This window comes from Phocoena sinus, chromosome 4 (genome assembly GCF_008692025.1).
Source record: "Phocoena sinus isolate mPhoSin1 chromosome 4, mPhoSin1.pri, whole genome shotgun sequence".
In the NCBI taxonomy this organism is placed as follows: domain Eukaryota; kingdom Metazoa; phylum Chordata; class Mammalia; order Artiodactyla; family Phocoenidae; genus Phocoena; species Phocoena sinus.
This window is the reverse complement of record NC_045766.1, coordinates 76,446,360-76,474,181: the sequence shown is the minus strand read 5'-3', so window position 1 is coordinate 76,474,181 and position 27,822 is coordinate 76,446,360. Positions and strand designations below refer to the sequence as shown.

General features: G+C 41.3%; 2 protein-coding genes across 3 annotated transcripts in view; one reads left to right on the top strand and one right to left on the bottom strand.

Annotated features, from left to right (window-relative positions):
• The window catches only part of PARP14 (poly(ADP-ribose) polymerase family member 14), an 89,298-nt gene extending 64,137 nt beyond the window's left edge, over positions 1–25,161 (top strand). Inside the window, exons 7-14 of the mRNA XM_032629411.1 lie at positions 2,272–2,421; positions 2,738–2,800; positions 4,113–4,280; positions 8,614–8,820; positions 11,749–12,348; positions 13,826–13,959; positions 19,200–19,374; positions 20,037–25,161. Of these exons, the coding sequence (XP_032485302.1) occupies positions 2,272–2,421; positions 2,738–2,800; positions 4,113–4,280; positions 8,614–8,820; positions 11,749–12,348; positions 13,826–13,959; positions 19,200–19,374; positions 20,037–20,326 (1,787 nt within the window). The 3' untranslated portion in view covers positions 20,327–25,161. The remainder of the gene's footprint in view (positions 1–2,271; positions 2,422–2,737; positions 2,801–4,112; positions 4,281–8,613; positions 8,821–11,748; positions 12,349–13,825; positions 13,960–19,199; positions 19,375–20,036) is intronic.
• A 394-nt stretch (positions 25,162–25,555) lies between these two features.
• The window catches only part of HSPBAP1 (HSPB1 associated protein 1), a 53,661-nt gene continuing 51,394 nt past the window's right edge, over positions 25,556–27,822 (bottom strand). For both annotated transcript variants that reach the window (XM_032630775.1, XM_032630777.1), the window contains exons 7-8: positions 26,303–26,413; positions 25,556–26,175 (exon numbers count right to left, since the gene is read on the bottom strand). In XM_032630775.1, the coding sequence (XP_032486666.1) occupies positions 25,636–26,175; positions 26,303–26,413 (651 nt within the window). In that variant the 3' untranslated portion in view covers positions 25,556–25,635. The remainder of the gene's footprint in view (positions 26,176–26,302; positions 26,414–27,822) is intronic.

Here is a 27,822-nt window from a genome sequence, read left to right as displayed (position 1 = left end):
AGTGTTAAGTGAAAAATGGTAGGATAATTTTTATGAAAAAAACAATTTGTGATAAAGAAGATAATAAATTATACTCTATACACCTGAGCATGCAAGACACTGGCCATGTTTATGTGATCTGGGGTGAAAGAGTAGGCAGGCCAGATTATATAATCTGTACAATGGGTCTTTAAGTGGTGATGAGGCTACTATTTTCTAAGGATGATGTGATAAGTGTTTTCAGAAATAGACACATTGAAAGAGATGATACCAACCAAATGCTTCTCCTCTGTCAAAGTTACTTATATTTGAGTTTATCCTATTTGGAGTTTGCTGAAGCTTGTTAAATCTGAATATGTATGTCTTCAGATCTGGGGATTTTTCAGTCATCTCTTCAGATATGTTTTTCTGTACTGGTCTCTCTCGCCTCTCCTTCTGGTGCTCCAATAACATGAATGGTAAGCCTTCTGATAATGTCTCGGAGGGTCTGTTCTTTTTTTTCAGTCTTTTTTCTCTTTGTTCTTCAGATTGGATAATATTTATTAATCTACCTCCAATTTCTCTGTCTACTATACTATTGAGCTAATCCAGTGAATTTTTGATTTCAAATATTGTATTTTTAAGTTCTAAAATGTCCATTTGATTCTTATTTTATATTTCTCTGCAGAGACCCCTATTTTTCCATTCATTCCAAATCATTTCCATGCATTCAAGTGTGTTTACTTTGACCTCAGGGAGCGTAGTTATAGTAGATGCTTTGAAGTCTTTGTCTGATCATTCCAACATCTGAATCATCTTGGGATTGAGTGTCTTTATCCTTGAGAATTGGTCACATTTTCCTGGTTCTTTGTATGACAAGCAATTTTGGATTATAGAATGGGCATTTTAAACATCGTGTTGTAAGACTTGGGTCCTGTTAAAATCCTCTGGAAAATGGTGCTTGTTTTGTTTGTTTGTTTGTTTGTTTGAGCAGGTAGCCAATCAGTTAATGTCATTCTACAAGTTCTGCCTCACTTTCTGTGTGGGCAGTGGTTCCAAGGTCAATTCCATTCTCAAGGCCTTTGCTGTGCAGCTTGGGTCTGCCCCACGTGCACAGCTCTGGGGTGAGCTGAGGGTTGACTCCAGTCATACACAGAACAGGGGGTCACCACTCCAGCGTTCCCCTTACATTCTCTGACTTGCAAAAGCCCATTTTCCAGGTCTTCTGGCCAGAAGCACAAGGTTCGCTCAGAGTTGAAGCTGCCTGTTCTGTTGCCTCATTATTCTGCGTGATCAGGGGTGCCCTTGGGCAAAGCAGAGGGGGTGAGGGTTGGGGGGAGGGGACCAAATAAACAAAAACACAGGGATTTCCCGTACACCACATATACACCTTTCAGACCACAAGGCCCTTTTTCCTGATTCTTCTGGACAGAAATACAGAATGTCTTTCAGAGTTTTAGCTCCCTGTGGTGCCACTGTGGAGTTCTGCAACCAGGGCACCTTGGTACAGGGCCTGGATTTAAAAAGGAAAAATATGGAAAATAATGAGGCTTCTCTGCCATACTCTTCAGCTCACAGGGACCCATATTCCCAGTCCTCTGGCCGCAAAGACAGAGATTCTCTGAGAGTTTTGCTGCCTGCTATTGTGTAGTTCTGTAACTAGGGCCATGCTTGGGTCAAAGCTGGGAGAGAAAAGAGGAAAAATTTCAAAACAAAACAAAATGGGAAGCAGCACAGGCTGCTCCTTCCTTTTTTTTTTTGCGGTACGCGGGCCTCTCACTGTTGTGGCCTCTTCCGTTGCGGAGCACAGGCTCCGGACGCGCAGGCTCAGCGGCCATGGCTCACGGGCGCAGCCACTCCCCGGCATGTGGGATCTTCCCAGACCGGGGCACGAACCCGTGTCCCCTGCATCGGCAGGCGGAGTCTCAACCACTGCGCCACCAGGGAAGCCCTCCTTCAAGTTTTGACTCCTTTCCCCAGTCTGCCTGCTGTTGTGCATGTCTCAGTTCTCAGAGTGGCTTTTTGTATTTGTTCCATGTTTTTACTTGTAGTCAGTGGGAAAGAAAGGCTCAAGTGGGCTAATTCACCTCAGCCAGCAGCAGAAGGCCATGTTTGATATGTATTATATTTTATAATCCTTTTCCAGAAACAGACCATCAGGGGCTCAAGGCCAGGGCCAGGTTAAATGCCAGAGATCACAGAGAGAGAGAGACAGAGAGGGAGAGATGAGAGGGGCACAGGTGAGAACCATGAGACCTACGTCATTCTTGCTGTTGTCGACTTGTTACTGAGTCTATTTTTTTTTCTTGTCAGGTTTATATGGGACTATTTCTAACCCTGATTCAGGAGTGCATGAAATGAAGATTGGGCCCATCATTTTCCAGGTAGCCTCTGGAGATATCACCAAAGAAGAGGCAGATGTGATTGTAAATTCAACATCAAAGGCATTTAACCTCAAAGCAGGTACTTGACTTACGGAATTTTGACTAGTGTAATAGTCACAGTAGAGCCTGTGAAGGAGAGTTCCTATAGCCAGACTGGTTTCTACAACTTTGGCTTATTGCTATTAATTCATCATTTAAAAATTATTTTGACATTGTTTCTCATAATCGGGAACAGCTTTTTTATGAGTTTTTCTCCTTTGTTATCAGAAATACCCAAGTGATAGGGTTCCTTTGATGATGGGGAAAGCATTTAGATAATGAGGCACTCATTCTGATCCAGGTGTCCTGTAATTTTTTTAATTCATGTGTGTGAACATCTTGCTTTTCTCACGCAGGGGTCTCCAAAGCAATTTTAGAACATGCCGGGAAAAGTGTGGAAATTGAATGTTCTCATCAAGGTAGGGCACAATGCTATCTTTTTGTTTCTAAGTTTTAAGCGAAGACTGAATATGGGAAGCTACGGAGGATGAGGAAAGTCCTGGGATTGGGGAGACAACATATTGATCTTAAACTCATACCTTTTACTAAAGAATTCCAGCTGTAGAGAATTAGAAGTGAAAAGTCATCTCCCAGTTAAAAAGAGAAGCGAGAAAGATTCATCAAAGGTAGTATTTCAGGAGTTTCTTATTCACATAAAATGCTTTATCTGCCAATTCAGACATTTTGTTTTTTAAACAATCAAAGAGTGGGTTCAAAGACTAAATCGACATTTCACCAAAGAAGACATGCAGATGGCCAAGAGGCACATGAAAAGATGCTCAACATCACTAATTATTAGAGAAATGCAAATCAAAGCTACAATGAGGTATCACCTCACACCGGTCAGAATGGCCATCATCCCCAAATCTACAAACAATAAATGCTGGAGAGGGTGTGGAGAAAAGGGAACCCTCTTGCACTGTTGGTGGGAATGTAAATTGACACAGCCACTATGGAGAACAGTATGGAGGTTCCTTAAAAAACTAAAAATAGAACTACATACGACCCAGCAATCCCACTACTGGGCATAGACCCTGAGGAAAACGTAATTAAAAAAGACACATGCACCCCAATGTTCATTGCAGCACTATTTACAATAGCCAGGTCATGGAAGCAACCTAAATGCCCATCGACAGACAAATGGATAAAGAAGATGTGGCACATACATACAATGGAATATTACTCAGCCATAAAAAGAAACGTAGTTGAGTTATTTGTAGTGAGGTGGATGGACCTAGAGTCTGTCATACAGAGTGAAGTAAGTCAGAGAGAGAAAAACAAATACCATGTGCTAATGCATATATATGGAATCTAAAAAGAAAAAAAAAGGTACTGATGAACCGAGTGGCAGAGCAGGAATAAAGACGCAGACATAGAGAATGGACTTGAGGACACGGGGAGGGGGGAAGGGGAAGCTGGGACCAAGTGAGAGAGTGGCATGGACACATATACACTACCAAATGTAAAATAGACAGCTAGTGGGAAGCAGCAGCATAGCACAGGGAGATCAGCTCGGTACTTTGTGACCACCTAGAAGGATCGGATAGGGAGTGTGTGAGGGAGGTTCAAGAAGGAGGGGATATGGCGATATATGTATGTATGTGGCTGATTCACTTTGTTGTACAACAGAAACTAACACAGCATTGTGAAGCAATTATAGTCCAATAAAGATGTATTAAAAAGAGTGGGTTCAGCATCTAATTTTGCATCTTTTTGTCTTGTGTTTCCCAGCTCAAGGGGGCCACAGAGACTATATAATTACCAAAGGTGGATTATTGAAGTGCAAGAATATTATTCACGTCATTGGTGGAAATGATGTCAAGAGATCGGTTTCCTGTGTTTTGCAAGAGTGTGAAAAGCAGAATTACTCATCCGTTTGCCTCCCAGCCATCGGGACAGGTTTGTAGCCTCTGGCTGTCAAGGCTAAATCCCAAGGTGACCAGTTTCCCTTGGAATTGGTGCTGATGGCTAATGTACTTATTGCTGAGTCTATATCAGGGCAGCTTCCTCAAGCGAGGGCAGCCTCCGAGGGAAGGAGCAAAGTCTGTGGATAGTTGAAGTAAAAAAGAGAAAACTGAAGAAAACTGAAGAGAGTATTGGGATAGTAGACATTTGCTTTCTAATATGGAAGGGAAGGGAGAGGAAGGGAGGGGAAAGGAAAGAAAGTCCATCTCTTGGGGCTTCCCTGGTGGCACAGTGGTTGAGAGTCCACCTGCTGATGCAGGGGACACGGGTTCATGCCCCGGTCCGGGAGGATCCCACATGCCGCGGAGCGGCTGGGCCCGTGAGCCATGGCCGCTGAGCCTGCGCGTCCGGAGCCTGTGCTCCGCAACACGAGAGCCCACAACAGTGAGAGAACAGCGTACTGCAAAAAAAAAAAAAAAAAAAAAGAAAGTCCATCTCTCATTGCTTTCATCAGCTCCTTTCTCTTTTGCATCCTCTACACATCCCCCATTATTTAGTCTTTGACTTCCCCTCCATCCCCTCTCCATGGAAACATCAGTGCGTGGACTTCCGCCTCCCCATGGCCGACTCTCAGACAGCATGGCTGTCCATCTTCTCTTACCTCCTTGACAGTGGGCTGGCCGTGGGGCATTGCGACCTCTCAGTTGCCAGAATCCAGTGGGTTCTAATGGGTCAGAAACTCTCCACCTTACTCCTTTCAGCTTGCCTGCCTCTTTGAAGTTTCTTATTTTCCTTAAACTACATAATGATTGTATGAGTCTTCATTTACAAGGATGGTGCTTTGGGCTTATCATTTGTAAGGTGATGCACTTTGAGCTCTTTCCCCAGCAATCTGAGTCATGTGCATTAATCAGAGATTCCTGCTTGGTCTCCTTTAAGAGAGCTGCTCAGGGGAGGCAAATACTCTCTGGCTTGAAGTGGAATGGAGCTGACTGGTCCCAGAAGGAGAAGGCTCAGCACTGGATTAATCATTCCACTGCTCAGGAATCTAAGTTTGAGTGTCTCACACTGGCATTCTAGGCCCTCCAAAAGTTTAGCCTTAATAAACCTAACCATCTTTGTCACTTTCTGGGCCTTCTTCTAATTCTCTTTCCCATACTTTGATTTCTCTTATTTTTCATTCCTCTTAATGTTCCCACATAGAATGTTATGTCTCCTTAGCTCTCTGTTTCTGAAAGTATAATTTATATTGCCTTTATGCTTTCATTCCCCTTGTAGTATCATTCAATCCTAGCAGATTAGCCAATGTATTATCTGTCTATCATCTATGTATCCTCTATCTATCTATCATCTATCATTTTCTATGGACACCCACTAATGATTCCCCAGTCTCTATCTCCATCTGCTTTTTCCTCTGAGCTCTTGTCTTGTGTTTCCATCTTAACTTTATTTGTGCCAAGAAAGCAGGCAGCCTAAGGGTGGCACAGACCTTCCCAAGGGAGTCCCTGGGTGGAGTCAAAGAAGAAATAAGGAAATGAGGCAGTTTTAATTTTGTATAATTATTTCTGGGTTACTGCAAACCTGTTGTTTTTTCCACTGACCTGGTTGCATTGCTGGTCTGCACAAATAAATCAAGGTTAGCAAATTCTCCTTCCTCATCTTCTTTACCTGTCTCTGTCACCACCTGAGCAGGCCCTTAGACTAACAGATGGGGAGCTTTCTCCCTTAGTGGTGATTATGAGTTGAATTGAGACTGTGATTGAGACAGTTGCTGGCAGTAAAGGAAGCCCTCTCACTGTTCCTCACAGGCTTGAGGGGAGAGAATGGGTGCTCACTGGTACCTGCAAGTACCTCAAGCTCAAAGCAAACTCCAAACTCCAGTTCATTGTCTTCTCCCCCACACCTGCCCTTCCTCTTATATCCCTGAGCATGTTAAAAACATCACTTTCTATCTAGAATCCTTGACTCTACCTTCTTCATCACTCCTATGTGCATTAGTTTATTAATTAGTTTGATTAAATATTTACTGAGTGTCTGCTATGTGCCGGGCACTGAGTTGAGGCAGCGGGGATAGAAAGATGACTAAGAAAAGGGGCACCTGGTGTCCACAAGGGGCACCTGGCCTTCTGTGAGACACAGGCATGTCAACAAACAACTGCAGTGCAACAGGACTTATGAAATACACGTGAAGGTTGTGGGTGGCAAAAGACGGGGAACAAAGGGGCAAGTATAAAGCCAGTTGGCCACTTGGTCCTGCTGACTTTACTTTCTAAATATCTCCTCAATCCCTACAGCCAGCCCTTCATTCTGGCCTCGTCTCTTTGTTCAGCTCTTGTCTTTTGCCTAAACCTTTATTTAAATTCTCCTGTTTAGACCTGGCTCCCTGCTCCAGTGCCTCCTCCACCTACCCCCCTACCTCCCCCATTTATCTTTCTCAAAAACAAACCTGTTCCCCTGAACACGCCAGATTCAACATATCACACTTCTTACACAGTTCTGTCTGGTGTAGCCTTTCCCTCAGGTGTCCATACTTCACCTGTTGAACACCTGTTCATCCCCACATATCACATCCTCTGTGTCCCAAGTGCTTAGATGATTGAGAGTGAGTGAATATACCTGAACATTCCCATTTAAATTCTTCCAGATAGCATGGAATAACTACAGCATTGCAATGGAGAATCTCCCTCTTTCCCTGATCATCTAATAAAAAAAAAAAACCTGCACAAACCTTCTAGGTTAGTTTTATATGGGGATTGTCTACATTCCTACAGTTGTCTCCATAGCCAAGCCAAAGAGGTCTGCTCTCCTTTCTGCAGTAATAGCGGGCACTGTCAACAGGGACAACCCAAGTAGGCCCTTCGTCTATCACACCAAGTTGGCCAGAGGACTTTCACATTGCCCACTCCCCACCCTGCAATGTGACAGCTGCTATTCATATGGAACTGCTTCCATGGCTTTTCGTGAGCCTTTTCAAGGAACTTTTCATGATCTTACCTAGCCAGTAGGCTTGAGAAACAAGATGTGGAGCATGCTTAAAATAGGAAAAGACCTTGCTCAGGTGGCAACCTTGAACCCTGCAGGTCAGCTAAAATCACAGTGACCGTGGGACGAAGAACTTTTGGAGGCTCATGGATAACTTGTATGCAAAGAATTATAGATTATAACAAATAGCTTATGGCTCTAGGTGTCTTACGAAATGAGCTCGGTTTAAATCAGGTCCCCAGAGACATCTGAGAGAATAAGGATATATACGTAATAGTCAAGAAATGACTGAACAAAAAATAATGCTGTTCTCTTTATTTTTTAAATTGATTAATTTATTTATAATTAGCTCTTATTTATTTACTTTTTGCCTGCGTTGGGTCGTCGTTGCCGTGTATGGGCTTTCTCTAGTTGCGGCAAGTGGGGGCTACTCTTTGTTGCGGTGCGTAGGCTTCTCATTGCGGTGGCTTCTCTTGTTACGGAGCACGGGCTCTAGGGCACGGGCTTCAGTAGTTGTGGCACGCGAGCTCTAGAGCACAGGCTCAGTAGTTGTGGCACATGGGCTTAGTTGCTTCACAGCATGTGGGATCTTCCTGGACCAGGGCTCGAACCTGTGGCGGATTCTTAACCAACTGTACCACCAGGGAAGACCTGTTCTCTTTAAAGAGCATGATATTTCAACATACATTAGCATCTTTTGCTTTTTGTGGATCTTTTTTTTTTTTTTTAACAAGGTGACTTTTATTTTTATTTATTTTATTTTATATTATTTGTGGTACACGGGCCTCTCACTGTTATGGCCTCTCCCGTTGCGGAGCACAGGCTCGGGACGCGCAGGCTCAGCGATCATGGCTCCTGGGCCCAGCCGCTCCGCGGCATGTGGGATCTTCCCGGACCGAGGCACGAACCCGTGTCCCCTGCATCAGCAGGCGGACTCTCAACCATTGCGCCATCAGGGAAGCCCTTTTGTGGATCTTTTGAGGACACCAATGAGCCAAGAAAGGTTAACTGTGCTCTGTAACACAGAGGAACATAGTGAGCTGGGATCTGCTGAATAGAGCAAATAAGATATCAGACACCAAGTTATGTTTCTGGGCCCTTTGTTCATTGTTGGGCTGTTCCTGACATCCTGGAACAAAAACTCCCCGTTACATCTAGGACTTCAAGGGTGTCTGCTGATGCATTTTAGAAAAGTCCATGGTGATGAAAGAGTTGACGAGTGGGAATTTATTCTGAGAATCAGAATCCCTAATTTATTCCTCAGCCTTCTCCAGTTGGGTCTTCTTTTTCAAATCCAGTTGGATCTTTTTTTTTTCCCAATCATTTTTATTATTTGCCTTTCTAGGAAGTGCCAACCAAGACCCAGAGAAGGTTGCAGCAGCCATAATTGATGCCATTGAAGACTTTATTCAGAAAGGATTGGTCCAGTCTATGAAAAAAGTTAAAGTTGTTATCTTTCTGCCTCAAGTACTGGATGTGTTTCATGCCATCATGAAAAAAAGAGAAGGATCTCAGGCTTCTCCCCAGCAGTCTATGATGTCTAAAATGGCATGTGAGTTGTTCATTTTTATGAAATACATGTTCCTAATATTGATGTCACATGAGAAATAGCTATTTTTTTTTCTGGTAGTTTATTAGCTTTTTTCCAGCTTTATGGAGATAAGAGTTGACATACATCACAGTATAAGTTTGAGGTATACAGCATAGTGGTTTGACTTACATATATTGTGAAACGAATACCACAGTAAGTTTAGTTAGCATCCATCATCTCACACAGAAACAATAAAAAGAGAAAGTAAAAAAAGAAAATTTTTTCCTTGTGACAAGAACTCTCTTAACAACTTTCATATCTATCATATAGTAGTGTTAACTACAGTCATTAAAGAAGGTTTCTGGACCCAGTTCCAATGTGTATGGAGGCTTCCCTGTGCCTACAAGCAATTCTCAGATGCCAGCAGGGTGTCTGAGGATTCAACTCAATTCTGACATCTACCCAGAGATGGAATCAGATTCCACAGGTAAAGGGCTCAGTGCCACAAGACTGCCTTCCGCTTCAGATACCAAGCACAAGCCAAATACTGTATATATGGGAAAAATATTTGGTCATTCTGACCAAATATATATTTATATATATATATATATATATATATATTTTTTTTTTTTTTTTTTTTTTTTGCAGTATGCGGGCCTCTCACTGTTGTGGCCTCTCCCGTTGCGGAGCACAGGCTCCGGACACGCAGGCTTAGCGGCCATGCCTCACTGGTCCAGCCGCTCCGCGGCATGTGGGATCTTCCCAGACCGGGGCACAAACCCGTGTCCCCTGCATCGGCAGGCGGACTCTCAACCACTGCGCCACCAAGGAAGCCCTATTTTTTCTTATAAATCACAATATTACAGTCATCATTCTGTACATTACATCTCTAGTACTTATTTATCTTGTAATTGGAAGTTTGTATCTTTTGACCGCCTTTCTCCAATCTCCTCCCACCCTCACCCCGCTTTACTAGGAGTAATTTATGGTTACTCCTAGTAACCATAAATCTGATCTCTTTTTCTATGAGTTTTTTTTTTCAGATTCTGCATATCAGTGAGGTCATACAGTATTTGTCTTTCTCTGTCTGACTTGAAATAGCTAATCTTTAATGAAGTATCACAGAGATATTAAGAAAACAATCCCATTTATAATTGCATCAAAAAGAATAAAATACCCAGGAATAAATTTAACCAAGGAGGTGAAAGACCTGTATCATGAAAATATACAACATTGATGAAAGAAACTGAAGAAGATACAAATAAATGGAAAGATAGTTCATGCTCATGGATTGGAAGGATTAATATTGTTAAAATATCCGTACTACTTAAAGCAATCTACAGATTCAATGCTATCCCTATCAAAATTCCAGTGGCACTTCTTACTGAGGTAGAACAAACAGACTTGAAACCATAAAACTCCTACAAGAAAACATATGGGTAAGCTCCTCAACACTGGTCTTAGCAATGATTTTTTAGATTTGACACTAAAATTACAAAAGCAAAATGAATAAGTGGGACTACATCAAAATGAAAATCTTCTGCACAGCAAAGGAAATCATAAACAAAATGAAAAGAGAACCCACTGAATGGGAGAAAATATTTGCAAATCGTATATCTGATAAGGGGTTAAATCCAAAATATATAAAGAACTCATACAACAATAGAAAAAACCCCAAACAATTTGATTTTAAAATAGAGTATCTGAATAGACATTTTCCCAAAAAGATATACAACTGGCCAATAGGTACATGAAAAGGTGCTCAACATCATTAATCATCAGGGAAATGGAAATCAAAATCATAATGAGTGATCACCTCACATGATAGAACAGCTATTATCAAAAAGACAAGGGAGGGACTTCCCTGGTGGCACAGTGGTTAAGACTCCATGCTCCCAATGCAGGGGGCCCAGGTTCGATCCCTGGTCAGGGAACTAGATCCCACATGCATGCCACAGCTAAGAGCTCACATGCCACAACTAAGGAGCAGGTGAGCTGCAACTAAGGAACCCACCTGCTGCAACTAAGACCCAGTGCAACCAAATAAATAAATAAAATATTAAAAAAAACCACAACAACAAGGGACTTCCCTTGTGGTCCAGTGGTTAAGACTCCATGCTTCCCCTGCAGGGGGCATGGGTTTGATCCCTGGTCAGGGAACTAAAATCCCACATACCACATGTCACAGCCAAAAAAAAAAAAAAAAAAAAGTATTAAAGACTCAAATGTTAAGACCTGACCATAAAACTCCTAGAAGAAAACATAGGGGAAAATAAATGATTTAAAATAAAAAAAGACAAGAAATAACAAGTGTTGGTGAGGATGTGGAGAAAAGGGAACCCTCATGCACTGTTGGTGGGAATGTAAATTGGTGCAGCTACTGTGGAAAACAGCATGGAGGTTCCTCAAAAGTCTAGAAATAGAACTACCATAGGATCCAGCAATTCCACTTCTGGGTATTTATCTGAAGGAAATGAAATCACTCTCTGGAATCCATGTTCACTGCAGCATTATTTTCAATAGCCACAACATGGAAACATTGAAAGATGAATTATAAAGAAGATGTGGTGTATATGGAATATTACTCAGGCATAAAAAAGAAGGAAATCCTGCTACATGCAACAACATGTGTGGACCTTGAGGGCATTATGCTCAATGAAATAAGACAGAGAAAGACAAATACTGTATGATAGCACTTATACAAAGGACAGATTGGTGATTGCCGGTGGGTGCAGGGGGTGTGGGAGTTGGGTGAAATGGGTGAAGTTGGTCAAAAGGGTAAAAGCATCCAGTTAAAAGATAAACAAGTCCTAGGATTGTAATGTACAGCATGGTGACAAAGAAAGAAAGAGAGAGAGGAAGAGAGGAAGGAGGGAGGGAGGGAAGAGGGAGGGAGGAAGGAAGAAGGAAAGAAAGAAAGAGCTAATCTTCCTTTCTTTTCTTTTTTAGCATTCTTGGGCTTCTCAAGTAAATCTCCCCCAAAACAGACTCCTTTGGTTTTAGAAAAGAAAACAGAATCAGCAATATTTCAGGTGTGTGGTGAAAATGTAAAAAGTGTAGAAAACGTCCTTTTCTGGATACAGGATCTCATTCAAAAGGAACAGTGTCCCTACACCAGTGAAGATGAATGTATCAAAAACTTTGATGTAAAGGAATACCGGGAATTGAATGAGCTTCAGAAGAAGTTAAATATTTCCATTTCTTTGGACCGTGAAAGACCTTTGATTGAGGTTTCTGGAATTACCAAAGATGTGATACAGGTTAGAAATGCAATTGAGGACATGATCAAGAGAGTTAGATTGTCCAAAGAACAGGAATCCCTGGCAGATCGTACCAGTGATTTTGTGGAATGGCAATATAAGGACGATAAAAATTTTCATAGTTTTGACAAAATTACCAATATGCAACTGGAGGATGCAAAGAAACAAAAGAGAAAGACAATTGATGTTAAAATTAATCATCAGAGCTACACAGTGGACTTGAAAACATACACTGCTACAGATGCAAACGGAAAGAGTTTACCTGTTCAGCGCCATACAAAATCTGAAGGTGAATCAAACTATCATGTTTGTTGTCCATTACTTTATGCCTGTGATGTGTGTTGTACATACATCAAAATGTTGTTCAAGTAGATAAAATCCAAGTACCCTTATGGAAGAAAATAGAAAACTTGGTCTCAGCTGAAGGAGCTTACACTTTGGCCACGAAAATACAGCACAGGGTGTACCGAACAGCTGATCATTATTATCTTAATGGTAACAATAGTCAAATGTTGCATTTGTTCTCATCTCTACAGTTTACCAGCTTCCCGGAGCCAGTTTTGTTGGGGAGGTAATGGCTGCTTCTGTCAGGAAAGGGAAAGCCATGGGCTGTAAAGAAGCCCAAGCCTTTCTAGAACAAAAGACTGAAGACAGCCTAGTCAGAGAGTGGGCACTCTGTGTCTGTGACTGATGACCCAGAATGGATGGGGAGCCTGAAGGATCTTCTCCCAGAAGTCACTAGCTCCTCTGCCCCGAGGATAAGATTCTTTGACACACACATCAGGAAGCAGTCTTCAAGATTCCTGAGAAGGGAATGCTTGTCTTGTGTAGTCAGCTATTCCTGCCTTTGAACCACATAAATCCCCCACTGAAAGCTACTGAATTGGCTTTCAGTACATTGAGAGGTCAATGTGAACGAATTCCTCAGACTCTGAGCAACCCTGGGGAAATGACAAGTCAAATACAGTATTCTGTTTAGCAGACGGGGAGATAGAGCTGCCACCACAACCTGCCACGTAGCAAAACCTCCCACCCACCCAACTGTTAAGGATGCTGTGAAGAATAATGAAAGAATAGATGTGGAAGGCCTGGTGGTTGTGGTGAGTTCTGGCAAAAAGCCATGCATTTGTAAGCAAAACATTAATGACTATTGAAAACATTGTAGGGAAATCATTTATATTATATGTAAAATTATTAAATTATGACAGATTAGAGACTGAACAGAATATGCAGTTCTCAAATCTGAGCATGATCAGACTTGTTAAGATGCAGGTACCCAGGTTCCACCCTCAGAGATTTTGATTCGGTAGATCTGTGAGGTTTTTTTTTTTTTTTTTTTTTGCGGTACACGGGCCTCTCACTGCTGTGGCCTCCCCCTTTGCGGAGCACAGGCTCCGGACGCGCAGGCTCAGCGGCCATGGCGCACGGGCCCATCCGCTCCGCGGCATGTAGGGATCTTCCTGGACCGGGGCACGAACCCGCGTCCCCTGCGTTGGCAGGCGGACTCTCAACCACTGCGCCACCAGGGAAGCCCTGTGAGTTTTTTTTTAAGCAAGTGTTATAGTTGGTTCTGAGGTGGGTTATCTGTGGTCCACATTTTGAAAACATTCTTCTAGAAAGATAAGGGGCTTCTTGAACACCTTGAATTAGGAGACTGTAAAACAAGACCACAAATGATACTCAGTTTTTCAAAGCATACCAGGAATGTGGACTATACGGATGAGCCTTTCTAGGTGCGAGGGAGTTTTCAAATGTCTGCTTTGCAGTTGAGATCCCCTTATACTGGAGTGATATGAAGCAGCAGAAAGTCTGTGTGGTTGAGCTACAGCCTGATAATTCAGAATACAAAACGGTGGCAAGCAAGTTTAATGAGACCTGTGCAGACTTCATCATAGAGAAGGTAAGCCTTCCGCTGACATGGAGTTTCTACACGGTGGAAATAGAGGTATCATCGTCCTGGATAAATACATTTTCATTCACTTCCTATCACATTTTTTTACCCAGAATTAGAATATATTATGGCAATTCGTTTTTAAATTCTAGATTCTACTCATGTCACTATGATTACTGAGACACTGAAATTCTTGTGTCAGTTATTACAATATCATATTAGATTGTAATATATTAGAATAATAAAGATATATGTCTACTTTGTGAAGCAAGCTAATAATAACTCCTAGATATGGCTCCAAAGTTGGAGTTGATAACTAGCAAAGCTGGAGTTGATAACTAGCGAATCAGATCAGTATAATAGCTCCACTATTCACAGATCAACAGTCCTTGCTTCCTTGATAATCCAGCGGTCCTTTCCCTGTTCATTTCCCTTATTTTGGCATCTTCTGCTTTTAAACATTAATTTAGAAAGTTTCCTTTTTGAAATTTTTCTCCCTTGAGTTCTAGGACAGTATTATTTTGATGCTTTCTTCTCCTTCTTTAACTAATGTTCCTTTCATTTTCACTGGCATCTGTTCTTCCTCTAAACCCCTAATCCTAGGTAACCCACAGGATTTACATTTTGGTATTCTGTCTCTGCAGTTCACCGGGGAACGTTTTTACTCTTCTTGGCTGCAGCTATTATTTCAGTGTTGATAGCTCTCAAATCAACATCACCGACCTGGATCTTTGACTCAAGCTCTAGAACTTGAGTTCCCAAGTGGCCTAAAAGTCTCCACTTAAATATCTGTCTGCTAAATCAATTTCCCTAAAATCTAACTCATCTCATCATTTCCCCTTCCTTCCTGCTTTCTGTCTTTGGTTCCGTCACTTTCTGAGTAAAGCTAGAGATCCTTGAGTACCTTCCCTTCATCTGTAATAACAAGTCTGCCAGTAAGGCCTGCATTGTCTTTCTTTGCAAATTTTCTCTTATTCCCTATTTGTCCTGCCGCCACTCTGTTTATTCATGTACTTAATAATACATATATTATTATTATTACATAATAATTCAAAAAAGATTTGAAGCGTACTACAAAGATATCTTCAGATAACATAAATATGGACAAAAAGAAAAGTAGGGCAGGGAAATTAAGATAATTACAGAGGTATTGTTAGTTCACAAAAATACATAACATGACGTCCTAGATAGTTACTAGAGAAGGCCCTCAAATTTGTCCTTGATCTTCCTAGTAGACAAAGTAAAGAAGTAAACACTCAGCTATAAGATTCATAATGTCCATAAATCAAAGAGCAAAGCATTTGATCAGGAGACTCAACAGTTTTTCACAATACTGAGACTGACTCCTGAAAGAGTTCTCCTGTGAATAAGTACTAGAGAATATCTTCAGAATCCTCCTCACAAATTCAGTATCAAATTTTATACCATTTGTTTTTAATCCCTCAATGTAGGAAGGAGAGGAATAGGTTAGAGAGATTGCTGAGTCACAGGTATGAAATGTGCAGTGTGGGTAATATAGTCAATAATTATATCATATCTTTGTATGGTGACTGATCATGGCTGGGCCTATCTTGGTGATCATTGAAATATATGGAAGTATTGAATCGCTATGCTGTGTAACAGGAACTAGCAGTGTTGTAGGTTATACTTCAAAAATAAACAAACTCATAGAAAAAGAGATCAGATTTGTGGTTACCAGAGACGGGGTATAGGGAGAGGGAACTGGATGAAAGGTAGGCAAAAGGTACAAACTTGCAGTTATAAGATAAATGAGTACTGGGGATGTAATGTACAACATGATAAATACAATCAACAGTGCTTTCATACACTATATTATGTGTAAAAGTTGTTGGGAGAGTGGATCCTGGGAGTTCTCATCACAAGGAAAAAATTTCTTTTCTTTAATTTTGTATCTATATGAGATGATGGATGTTCACTGGACTTACGATGATCTTTTCATGATATATGTAAATCAAACCACTATGCTGTACATCTTAAACTTATACAGTGCTATATGAACGTAAACTATATCTTAATAAAACTGGAAGAATAAATAACCTTGCCAAGTAGATAGATCCCTGTACGTTGAGCAAAACAATTATATGTGGTACCAAGAAAATGTAATTCAAGTACGCAGCTCTTTCATGGTCTGGTTCTGAGACAATAAGTTTCATTAAAGATACCAATTACAGTCCTCTGGGAGTGGCTGACTGGCACACTGGGATGAGATGTCAAGTCCAAATTGAGCAGGACCACCCAGTTGACCAGAAATGTCTGCACTGGGCCCTGGAGTCTTACCATGTGTTGGCAGACCTTCACCAGAGAAATGACTTCACTACCCTTTTGTAGTGCAACCCTTTTTTCAAATAAAATCTTATGTGAAATCCCAGTCTATGACATCAGTAAAAGCAGAGCTAGGCTGTACTTAAGGCACCTCTGTGGAGGTGTCTAGTAGTGCAAAAGCGCTAACATGAAAAATGGGTGGTCTGTCATCCTTCATGACTGTCATGTCTTGTGACTAAGATTTTTTAACACCCATGAACTTCCACCTAGATTCAACAATTTTGTAACATTTGCTTTTTTTCCCCTCACTCTGTTTTTCCTGAAACAATTGAAAGTAAGTTGCAGATATCATGAACTCCTAAATATTATAGCAAATGTATCCTAAGAATAGAAACATTCTCTTAAATAACACAAATATCATTATCCTTTATAATAATATCCAATAGAAGGTCAATATTCAAATCACCCGTGGCTCAAAACAGCTTTCTTATAACTTCCTCCCAATCCCTGCCCCCAATCTGGACTCACACATTGCATTTTGTCATTGTGTCTCCTTTATCTCTTCTGATATAGAACAGTACTGCTGCATTTTTAAACATTGTATTTCATGATATTGAAATTTTAGAAGAGTTTAAGCTAGTTGTATTGTAGAATGTTCCACATTCTGGCTCTGTCTCACCTAGATTTTTTAAGAATCCAAGCAGTTTTCTTACAGATTCTAGGTTTGTCTGATTGCCCATGGTGTCATTTAATTTATTCCTCTATCCGCTTTATTTATGGTAAGCTTGGAGTTAGGTTGAAAGGCTTGTGTAAATTCAGATGAATATTTTTTGCAAGAATATATTTTGTAGGTGAGGCATCAAAGAAGCTTTATTTATTTATTTACTTTTATTGAACTATTGTTGATTTACAATACTGTGTTAGTTTCTGGTATACAGCAAAGTGACTCAGATATGTGTGTGTTTGTGTATATAATTTTATATACATATTTACCCTTTCATCCCACTACTTTTCAGTCCTTCTTGTATTTCTGTGCCTCATCTGGGGTCATTTTCCTCTGGCTTTAGTATTTCTTCTAGTGCAGGTCTGGTAGTGATGAATTCTCTCAGTTTGTCTGAAAATTTATTTCACCCTCATTCTTTGAAGGATATTTTTGCTGGGTACAAAATTCTGATTGGTAGTCATTTTCTTTAAGCACTTTGAAGAAGTTACTCTGTTATCTTCTGACTTTGTTTCACTCTGCACTTCCCTTCTCTCCAGGAACTTGGCTCAAATCCTTGTTGCCTTCAAGCAGACTTTTTTCCCACTAGCTCTTCTAGTAGTTGTTGGCAAGAAGTTTGGTCTGATACAAGTAGTCTATCATAGCCAGAAGCCTGCTGCTAAAGTAAGCCTACTAAGTGAAGCTTAGAATTTACCCTGCTAGGAATACAGACTCAGATTACTGTGTTCAAAATTACTTGAAATACTTTTCTTTGTGTGGTTATTAAATTTTAAAAGGGTTTGTGCTCACTTCAGCATATATACTAAAAAAGGGTGAGAAACAAGAATAAAAGGACTAAGAAATTAAGAATGGTTTCAAAACTCGATGTGAATAAAATTTTAAGGCTTTTAAAAATGAGTAAAATAAATAAGATTTAAAGTAAATAGAAATAAAGTGGAAGTAGTCTGAAGATTAGAAACTCAGTTGTAGGTAAAAGGAAAAAGAAAATTTAAGATTATAAATTGGATCAACAAAATACATGATAATGCTGAGACTTGGAACTAGAGGGCAAACTGTATCTTTTTTTAAAATTAATTAATTTTATTTATTTTTGGCTGCACTGGGTCTTCGTTGCTGCACGTGGGCTTTCTCTAGTTGTGGCAAGCGGGGGCTACTCTTTGTTGCGGTGCACGGGCTTCTCATTGTGGTGGCTTCTCCTGTTGCGGAGCACGGGCTCTAGGTGCCTGGGCTTCAGTAGTTGTGGCACAAGGGCTTGGTAGTTGTGGCTCGTGGGCTCTAGAGCGCAGGCTCAGTAGTTGTGGTGCATGCGGCATGTGGGATCTTCCCTGACCAGGGCTCGAACCCACATCCCCTGAATTGGCAGGTGGATTCTTAACCACTGTGCCACCAGAGAAGCCTGCAAACTTAATTGTATTAAGTTGTATTAATCGTATCTTAATTAAAAACGGGAAACCCAAAACTGGAAAAAAAAAAAAAAAAAAGAAGAAGAAGAACCCAATAAAGGCAGGTAATAATAGTGTCAGACTTGAGAGTTCCCTGGACTGGAAGATTCTGACCACATGGAACCTTCACCTTGTGCCTGTCCATGAGGGTCCTTGCCTCCCTTACCCATCCTTCACTCTTTCCCAAGTCAACCTTATGAAACTGCCACCACCTGGTGATTAGGGGAGTGTAGAAACTGATCTGCAATCCAAGACCCAAGGAGTTTCCACCACAGCCCTGGAGGCCAAAGAGTATGGTCAGAGCATGGCCACTTTGGTCTATAACCAGATCCCCTCCCACCAGGATTCATGCCCCACTCTTCCAACTGGACCAGAGATTAATTTTCACTAATTAATTTCCTTCTTGCCTAGACACTAGTGCTTCTCCCAATGTTAGAATACTCTCTCACTGGAGGAGAGACAAAGTGACATAGTGAGGTAGATAGCAACAGGAGCAGTTAGGGGTTGAAGAGGCTTTGGTCAGCCAAGTTCAAATAATGAGGACTTAAGATCCTAAACATTGTCTGCTCTCATGTGGTACATAAAAGATGTTTAAAATTAAATTAACGTTCTTACCAAGGCCTGTTTCTGTGAAACTCTGGATCTAAAAAGACTTCTGAATGTAGAAATTTGCCATCTGGCATTGAATTTGCTGTTTATTGTAATTTGTATATACTTATGAGAAATAATGGTCGTGTTTCATCTGTTGTATCTTGCCAAGGGCTCTTGGCACTGACAGCAAATTTTTCCTTATTGATTTGCAGATTGAGAGGATCCAGAATCCAGAGCTCTGGAAACACTACCAGACAAAGAAAAACAACATGGACGCCAAAAATGGCCAGTTAATAAATGAGAAGCTGCTCTTCCATGGGACAGATGCCGACTCAGTGACACTTGTGAACGGAAAAGGCTTTAACCGCAGTTATGCTGGAAAGAATGGTAAGGACGCAAGTAATCTGGCTGCTTCAAATGAGGTGTCAGCCATGAGAACCCAAGCTGGCTGGGGACAGTATGGATGGTGTTGTGTTCTCTCATTGTTGGGGGCCATGTTACAGCCAAAGTTTTAGGTTAGACTCACTGTATTTCATCCCGAAGGGACTGACTGGCCCTCCAGGGTGGGGAAATGATTTTTAAGAATAAAAAACCAGGGACTTCCCTGGTGGCACAGTGGTTAAGAATCCGCCTGCCAATGCAGGGGACACGGGTTCGAGCCCTGGTCCAGGAAGATCCCACATGTCACAGAGCAATTAAGCCCGTGCGCCACAACTACTGAGCCTGCGCTCTAGAGCCCACGTGCCACAACTACTGAAGCCTGTGTGCCTAGAGCCCATGCTCCGCAACAAGAGAAGCCACTGCAATGAGAAGCCCGTGCACCACAACAAAGAGTAGCCACCGCTCGCCTCAACTAGAGAAAGCCTGCATGCAGCAACGAAGACCCAACATAACCAAAAAAAAAAAGAATAAAAAACACACAAAAAAATTTAAAAGAAGCTTTAGAGAGAACTGAACATTATTTTAACATTATTTGACATATTGGGTCAACATGTCAAATTATAGACTAAATTGAAATCCTTAAAGATGTTTTGTTTTTCTCTTCACAGCTACGGCATATGGAAAGGGAACCTATTTCGCTGTCAGTGCCCATTATTCTGCCAGTGATACATACTCCAGACCGGACGCAAATGGGAAGAAGCGTATGTATTATGTGCGAGTACTCACTGGATCCTACACAGTTGGAAACAAGTCATTAATTGTGCCTCCTCTAAAAGACCCCCAAAATCCTACTGACTCATATGACACTGTCACAGATTGTGTGCAAAATCCAAATTTATTTGTGGTATTTTATGACTACCAGGCTTACCCAGAGTACCTCATTACTTTTAGACGTTAACATTTTGGTATCCTTTGCAGAAGATATTATTCATCTATACATAGCTAACTGTAAAGCAAGCTGTAGGTTTTTTTTCTCTTAACAGCTTTTTCTAAGATCAGAGGACCCTTGTCACTGAAATCAGACATTCTCCAGCCTCTTCAAACTGGAATGAACCTATCTTGAGAATTTAATTGGATAACTTAGAGTTACAACTGTGTGTCCTCAACCATGGATATCACATCTGTAGAGGTACAGGTGTTTATTTCCAGGAAGGAGGGTATAACATTAATCTTTTTTTTTTAATCGGGGTATAGTTGCTTTACAATGTTGTGTTCGTTTCTGCTGTACAACCAAGTGAATCGGCTATGTGTATACATATATCCCCTCCCTCTTGGATCCCCGCCCCCCGCCATCCCCCGCATCTAGGTCACCACAGAGCACTGAGCTGAGCTCCCGGTGCTATACAGCAGGTACCCACTAGCCATCTATTTTACACTGGTAATGTATACATGTCAATCCCAATCTCCCAGTTCATCCCACCCCCACTTCCCCCTCCACGTCCACATGTCCGTTCTTTACGTCTTCATCTCTATTCCTGCCCTGAAAATAGGTTCATCTGTACCATTTTTCTAGATTCCACATATAAGAATAACATTAATCTTAAAGGCAGAGGACACAGTGATATAACTTCAGCTGCCACTGAGAGACAGCTGGTATCATGTCAGGACTCCATACTGCTGTGGGGAGCACAGTATTACTAAGTGGGTGGGGCTGCTGTCTTCCCTGGGTGCAGGGATGGTGTCTAATTTTCTGTATCCCTGGGCTGAGGTCTGTGCCTGATGTACAATAGATGCTGCATAAGTGTTTCATAAACCACTTAAGAATGAAGAAGCCCTGTCAGACTCCTAACCAAAGTGGGAACCATCTCTTCAACACCCTTGACTTATTGTCACTTTGCCTCAAATCGATGAGATTCCATGGCAGGGAGCTTTTTCACAAAGCAGCCTGTGGACATGTGGGGCAGCTCTGGTCAGGGCTCTGGGACTGCAGTGCGGCCATGTCCTGCGCAGTCCAGGGGGCTGTGGTCTAGCTTGGGGACGAGGTGAGCTGTACCCCATGGAGTTGTGCAGTGCAGCAGCCCTGTTTCCTTTGGTTCTTTCTAAAGTTGAACCCAAACCTGCCTTTTTATAACTTTTATTCATGGTCTTAGTTCTGCCCAGTGGAAAAAAGGGATAATGCCTGCTATATTTTCAGTATGAACCCCTTCTACTATGTTAAGATTAAATGAATCTAAGGGTATTAAACAGCACATTTTCCTTGGCAGCCTAGCTTTTGATGATTTTAAAGCCTTGTGCATAAATAAACCAAAGGAATTAAGCAGTCACATTACTAATTTGCTAACTCAGTAGCTATAGGATAGTAATGGAAAGTTTCTTTTTTAACTTCCTCAGGTAAATTTCAGACTCTAAAACTGTTTATTGAGTGCCTACATTAACCAGGTACTATAATAGGTGCTTTCACATAACACTGTTTATTTTTTTTTCCCCCAAACACTCTTGTGAGGTAAGAACTATACCCCCATTTTAAAGCTGGGGAAACTGATGCTCAGAACACAAGAAGCTTCCTTGCCTTAAGTCACCTGGGTAACAGGCCTCAGAACCAGTAACTGAATCTGGGTCTCTGTGTCATCAAGCCCCTTGCTCTTCCCACTATAGAACATGGCTTCTAGGTTAATGTTACTGATTCAGGAATATCTCAGACAATCTGTGAATTATCCTCATATTTCCTTGGCCTTGTCCCTTCTGGCTTTGGTTTTCATTGTAGAGTCTCTTCATTTGAAGCTCTATAGGCCAAGAGGCCAGAGCTATGCCCATGGGGAGCCAGGACAGATGATGAACTTGGATGCTAGGGGTCACCAGGAGGATAAAGGCACCCTTTCTTGGCCCCAGGGAGCAATGCCTGCACTTCAAGAAAAGGAGGTTGAGGGGGCCATAGCTGCTACTTCATTAAACACAGACGTCTTGAAATTTTTCTTGCTGTTGCTGTTTTTTAAGTGGATTGGCAGAGACTTCTTATTGCTTAGGAGTAGCTTCCCAGCCACTGGCATCTGAACTTGGGCTTGACAATGAATGTAAGGAATAAAAAAGGAGAGACGTGCTCTCTAATCTGTTCTTGTTCTCCAGTGGTTTGGTTAACTTAGGCAAGGCTGAATATCAGGGTGTATTGCACCAAGTATGATGATTCACTCTGTAAATGTTATAGTTACCCTCAGTCTAAAGAAATATGTCATACCACACAGGGAACAGGGCCAGTATTTTATAATAACTATAAATGGAGTACAACCTTTACAAATTGTGAATCACTGTGTTGTACACATGCAACACATAATAGACATCAACTCTACTTCAATAAAAACTGTTTAAAATAAATATTTCCTCCTTTTTGAATAAAATGCTTGGAAAATGTTACTTGGTGGTTAAACATCTTTATCCTTTAGGGCAAATACAGGAGAGCTTGATGATAAACACAGGCCACTGCTGATAGAAGACCACAACGAAACATGACAGCATTAAGGGATCCTCACAGTATCAATAGCATTCAGCTGAAAATTACAGGAAGGGCACAGTACAGCTTTAGTTCAGTAAATCTGAAGGGCGGATTGACCCCAAGAAGTAGCCCCTGCTAAAACACACCCACTTTGAGCCCGTGTTAGGTCTTGGTGGTCTACTCCAGGGCCAGAGATTCTTAAACTTCTTTGCTATTTGAAGCACTTCAGGTGCTTGCTGAGACTGCAAAATCTGGCCCATCCCAAAGGAGGCAAATTCCATAGCTCTAGAGAGGTACCCAGATCTGCATCTTCAGCAAGCCCCTCAAACGATTCTGATATCCCTGATACCCAGAGCTGCTTAGGACTTTCATGGGCCCCAGGCAATTTTGCCTTTGTAGGCCCCTTACTCCATGAAAAGTGTTAAACATGATACTTCGCTACTGCATTGGTATAAACACGAAGGTAATCGAAACTAGATTATATTCTTTTTTTTTATTTTTAAAGAAACTAAAACATTTCTGTAGACCCTAAAAGCTCAGGGGCCCTAGCTACTTTGCCTTCCGGATAGATCACCCTGCTTATACGTGGATACTGTAACTTTAGGTGTAACACTTCAATCCCTCTAACCCCTGGAGGGTCAAAGTATTAATATTTAATAATTGAGTTCACTCATTCGGGCAGGCTCTTCTGAGAAATGCAGGATGAAATGGGACCCTACTTGGTGGCTGACCATCTCTCCCTTTGACTGTCTTTTCTCCTTCCCACACTCCCCAGTTGCAGATAGCCAGGATCTCTTGCCGTGTCATAATCTCTATCGCTACAAAATTAGGAAATTATCTCCCAACACCCATTTACATTTCGAATGCATTCATATCAATGTCTTAACTCTCCACCCAGGTCTCTGCATGCCAGAAACTATTACCTCTAACTGAAATCAATACTTTGCCCTCAGAACAGCTTTCAAACCTTTCTGACCCTAACATACACTAAGAAATACATTTTATATCAGGCCCAGTACACATACAGATATAACTGAAAAGATTTATGAAGTATATTTACTCTGAAAACAATTTTTCCTGGACAGTTTCACAAAATAATACTTATATTTACTATTGAATTAACTGAAATTACATATCCTGCTCCATTAAAAAAAAATGCTGGTCTCACCCACTAAATTGATTTTATGACTTGTTAATGGGTCACAATCTACAACTTGAAAAACACTGGTCCAAGTAGAAGCAAATATAATAAAATATCTGGGAGGGAGCGGGGCAGGGAATTCTGTGTGAAGGAGGGTATGGGGGAGCTCTCAGTGAGGGCAGGTGTAAAAAAAAATATATAGCTGAAGACAAATGTCTATTTCTGCGATAGGGATATACCTACTACAGGTAACAGACATCTCACCTTTAGCCACAACATCCTCTGCCCCAGTGCTTCTGAAGGAGTATCGGCCAACAAGGTCTCCTTTTTAAAAAATCCACTCAAATATTTAAGCAGCACCTACCATGTGCTGGGCACTGATCAAGACTCTGCAAATATACAATCATCAAAACAAAGTCCAAACCTTCATGCAGTGACATTCTCGTTGGGGGAGATAGTAATCAAATAAATAGGCAAATATATAGTAGTCAGATGGTGGTAAGTGCTACAGAAGGGTCTTTTTTCAGACCCTTCTTTTCCTGGGCATGTTCATCTCCCTTCCTCCTTTCTCCCAGAAAGTACGTACTCTCTTGGGATTTACTGATACCATCAGTTTGACCTGAGAAGGATGGGGCCAGTAGTCAATTCTCCTTAAAAGGTGACTTTGTGTATCTTTTCTGTTTTGAATGGTTACTGAGTTCAATATGTTTTTATAATTTTTAAATTCTTACTTAGACGGTAATGATAATAATTACCCCACATATTGCAAATGTAATGAGAGTGGGATCAAGTTCACTAAGCCAAGCTTTTAGTTAGTTTCAGGAGTCAGTAGCATTTGGTCCTTTTTATTCCAGGGCTGGTGTTCCTAGACGTCCCAGTTCCTTACACAAGGAGGCCTCTTATTGGGCCCCCACCTACTTTTCTCCTGATTGGTATTCTGCTCTGGATTACAGGGGTTAACCAGTGAGAATTCTACAGATTTGAGAAATGTGATCACTTCAGATCAAGGCTAGACTTCAACCTGCATTTGAATTAAGAGATCAAGAACTTAAAACAATCATAAATCTTCCCACACCATCTTATGACAAAGAATCCATGATAGCTACTGAAATTAACCACCGCACCCCTACCTCCCAAAAAGCTAGAATTCACCCAATGGATGCATTAGATCAGGAGTTAGCAAACTTTTAAAATATTTTCAGCTTTTCGAGCCATACTGCCTCTGTCACCACTCAGCTCTGCCACCGTAACCCTAAAGCCACCACAGACAATATGTAAATGAATGGCATGGCTGTGTTCCAATACAACCTTATTTACAAAAACAAGCAGCAGGTCACCCCTGCTGATGGAGAGACTATTTCTTGGTGAGAACACTAGGGGCTTACATTTGAGATAGGCTGATGAGATAGGAAAGGAAAGGCAAAGGCACTGAAGAAAGAGGCCTACCAATAACAAAGAGCCAGGTTGTCCAAAGAGCAATGTGTATGCAATAAGGTGGCAAGAGACTAAAATGTTAATTAGGTGAGAACAGGACATTTATAAGCATATGCAAATTGCCCTTTTGCCATTTCATCTTTTATTTTAAAACTATATTATTTAAAAAATATTCTTAAAGTATTACTGAAAAAGTTATTTTCTATTAGAGTCGCAAACTTCTTCCTTGAATCAAAAGTTGTGCCACTATCCTGGTTACCTGTGGATTCACCAAGCAATCCAGCAAGTCATCTGTAGAAATGAATGATTGGGAAGGGGCCACAGTACTATTTGAAGCAATTTGTTCCACAACTGCATTCTCACTTTCACTCATCATCTGTTGTCTCTTGGTATAATGCAATTTTCCAAAGCGTTTTCCATTTTTGCCAACAAAGTCTTCACCATCACTTTCAAACATGCCTCCTCTTTCTGAGGGTGGTTCTTGGGAACCTGGTATCACAGGAACCAGATCAGGACCAAAGGGACTTGCTGCCTCCTGTTTTACTGTTCTCAAGGTTAAGTTGTGGCTACTAGTTTGTTCTACCTCCATGTGGCTGTGCACATTTAATTCTTCCTTTATCACGTACTCTCCGTCTGTGCTTGGCGCTTGGGTTTCTACTACCTTAGATGTTCCATAATGATCCAAAAAAGCAGAAACGGCTCCATTTAAGTAGCGACAATTGACTTCATGGGATGTTTCCTCAACCTAAGGAAAAAGAAAAACTCTTGAAAATGGTTATAGGCACTTACATAAATCGGAAAACAAATGTTCCAGCCGGGATTGGTTTATCACAGGATACTAACTGCCATGATGAAAACCAGAAGGGACCTACCTCAGTTGGGTTTAACCAAGCTCTCGTATCATGTGGATTCTCTGCAGTTTTCAGGGCACACACAAGCATGCGGGTGATTGCCTCTTCTACCCGGGCTTGGTGGTCCTCTTCCTAAATCAAGGTTAAAAAAAGACACATTTCTTCATTTGTCTCTGTGTCTCATTGCTTAAAACAGAGTAGAGTCTCTTAATTGTGTGTTCCGTTCTCTCATTAACGTAAGATTTGTTACTGAAGGAATATGTTGTTGGCAGACCACAATTTTTATGTATTCACTCCCCTCTGCCACCTAGAAGAGTTTCAGAATATTTCACCAACCAAATTTAAGTGTGTATCCTGTCTATAAGACATAGACCTTAAGTATGAACCACCTTGTGTTTTTCCCAATATTTTCCATTCTCTGACATGCTTAAAGTTAAAAAAAAAAAGAGTATTACAGACAAAGGAATACTCCCTGTAGAGCAGTGGTCCCCAACCTTTTTGGCACAAGGACCGGTTTCACGGAAGACAGTTTTTCCACGGGATGTGGGGGGTGGATTGGTTCAGGCAGTAACATGAGCAATGGTTTAGGCGGTAATGCGAGCGATGGGGATCAATGGGGAGCAGCAGATGAAGTTTTGCTCGCTTGCCCGCTGCTCACCTTCTGCTGTGCGGCCTGGTTACTAATAGGCCGTGGACCAGTATCGGTCCGCGGCCCGGGGGTTGGGGACCCCTGCTATAGAGGATCATTTTGATAAGCTAATTTCTTGAGGAATGGGAAATAATTATAATAAACATTCTTGGCCACAATAATGAGATGACTAAATATCTAAATAGGTCTTTTAAAAGAGACAATAAGTATAAACTATGGTATTAATGATAAATTACATTATATATATATGTGTATATATATGTAAAATTTTTGGGCTTCCCTGGCGGCGCAGTGGTTGAGCGTCTGCCTGCTGATGCAGGGGACACGGGTTCGTGCCCCGGTCCAGGAGGATCCCACATGCTGCAGAGCGGCTGGGCCCGTGAGCCATGGATGCTGAGCCTGCGCATCCAGAGCCTGTGCTCTGCAATGGGAGAGGCCACAACAGTGAGAGGCCCGCGTACTGCAAAAAAAAAAAAAAAAAAAAATTTTCTTTTTTTGGCAATCTTTTTTTTTTTTTTTGGTCACGCTGTGTGGCTTGTGGGATATTAGTTCCCCAACCAGGGATTGAACCCAGGCCCTCGGCAATGAAAGCAAAGAGTCCTAACCACTGGACTGCCAGGGAATTCCTAGTGATAAATTACATTAAAATCAATAGTTTCGTTCATCAAAAGATACCATAAAGAAAAGACAAGCCAGATGTCTGTAACATATATAAGTGATAGGAGATGAATATGCAGAATATATAAAGAATCTGCACACATCAATAAGACAAATGACCTAATTTTTTTAAAATGGGCAAAAGACATGAAGACAAACATGTCAAAAAAAGAACAATTATAAGGTTAAAAACACAAGAAAATAGGCTTAGCTTCATTCATAATCAGGGAAATGC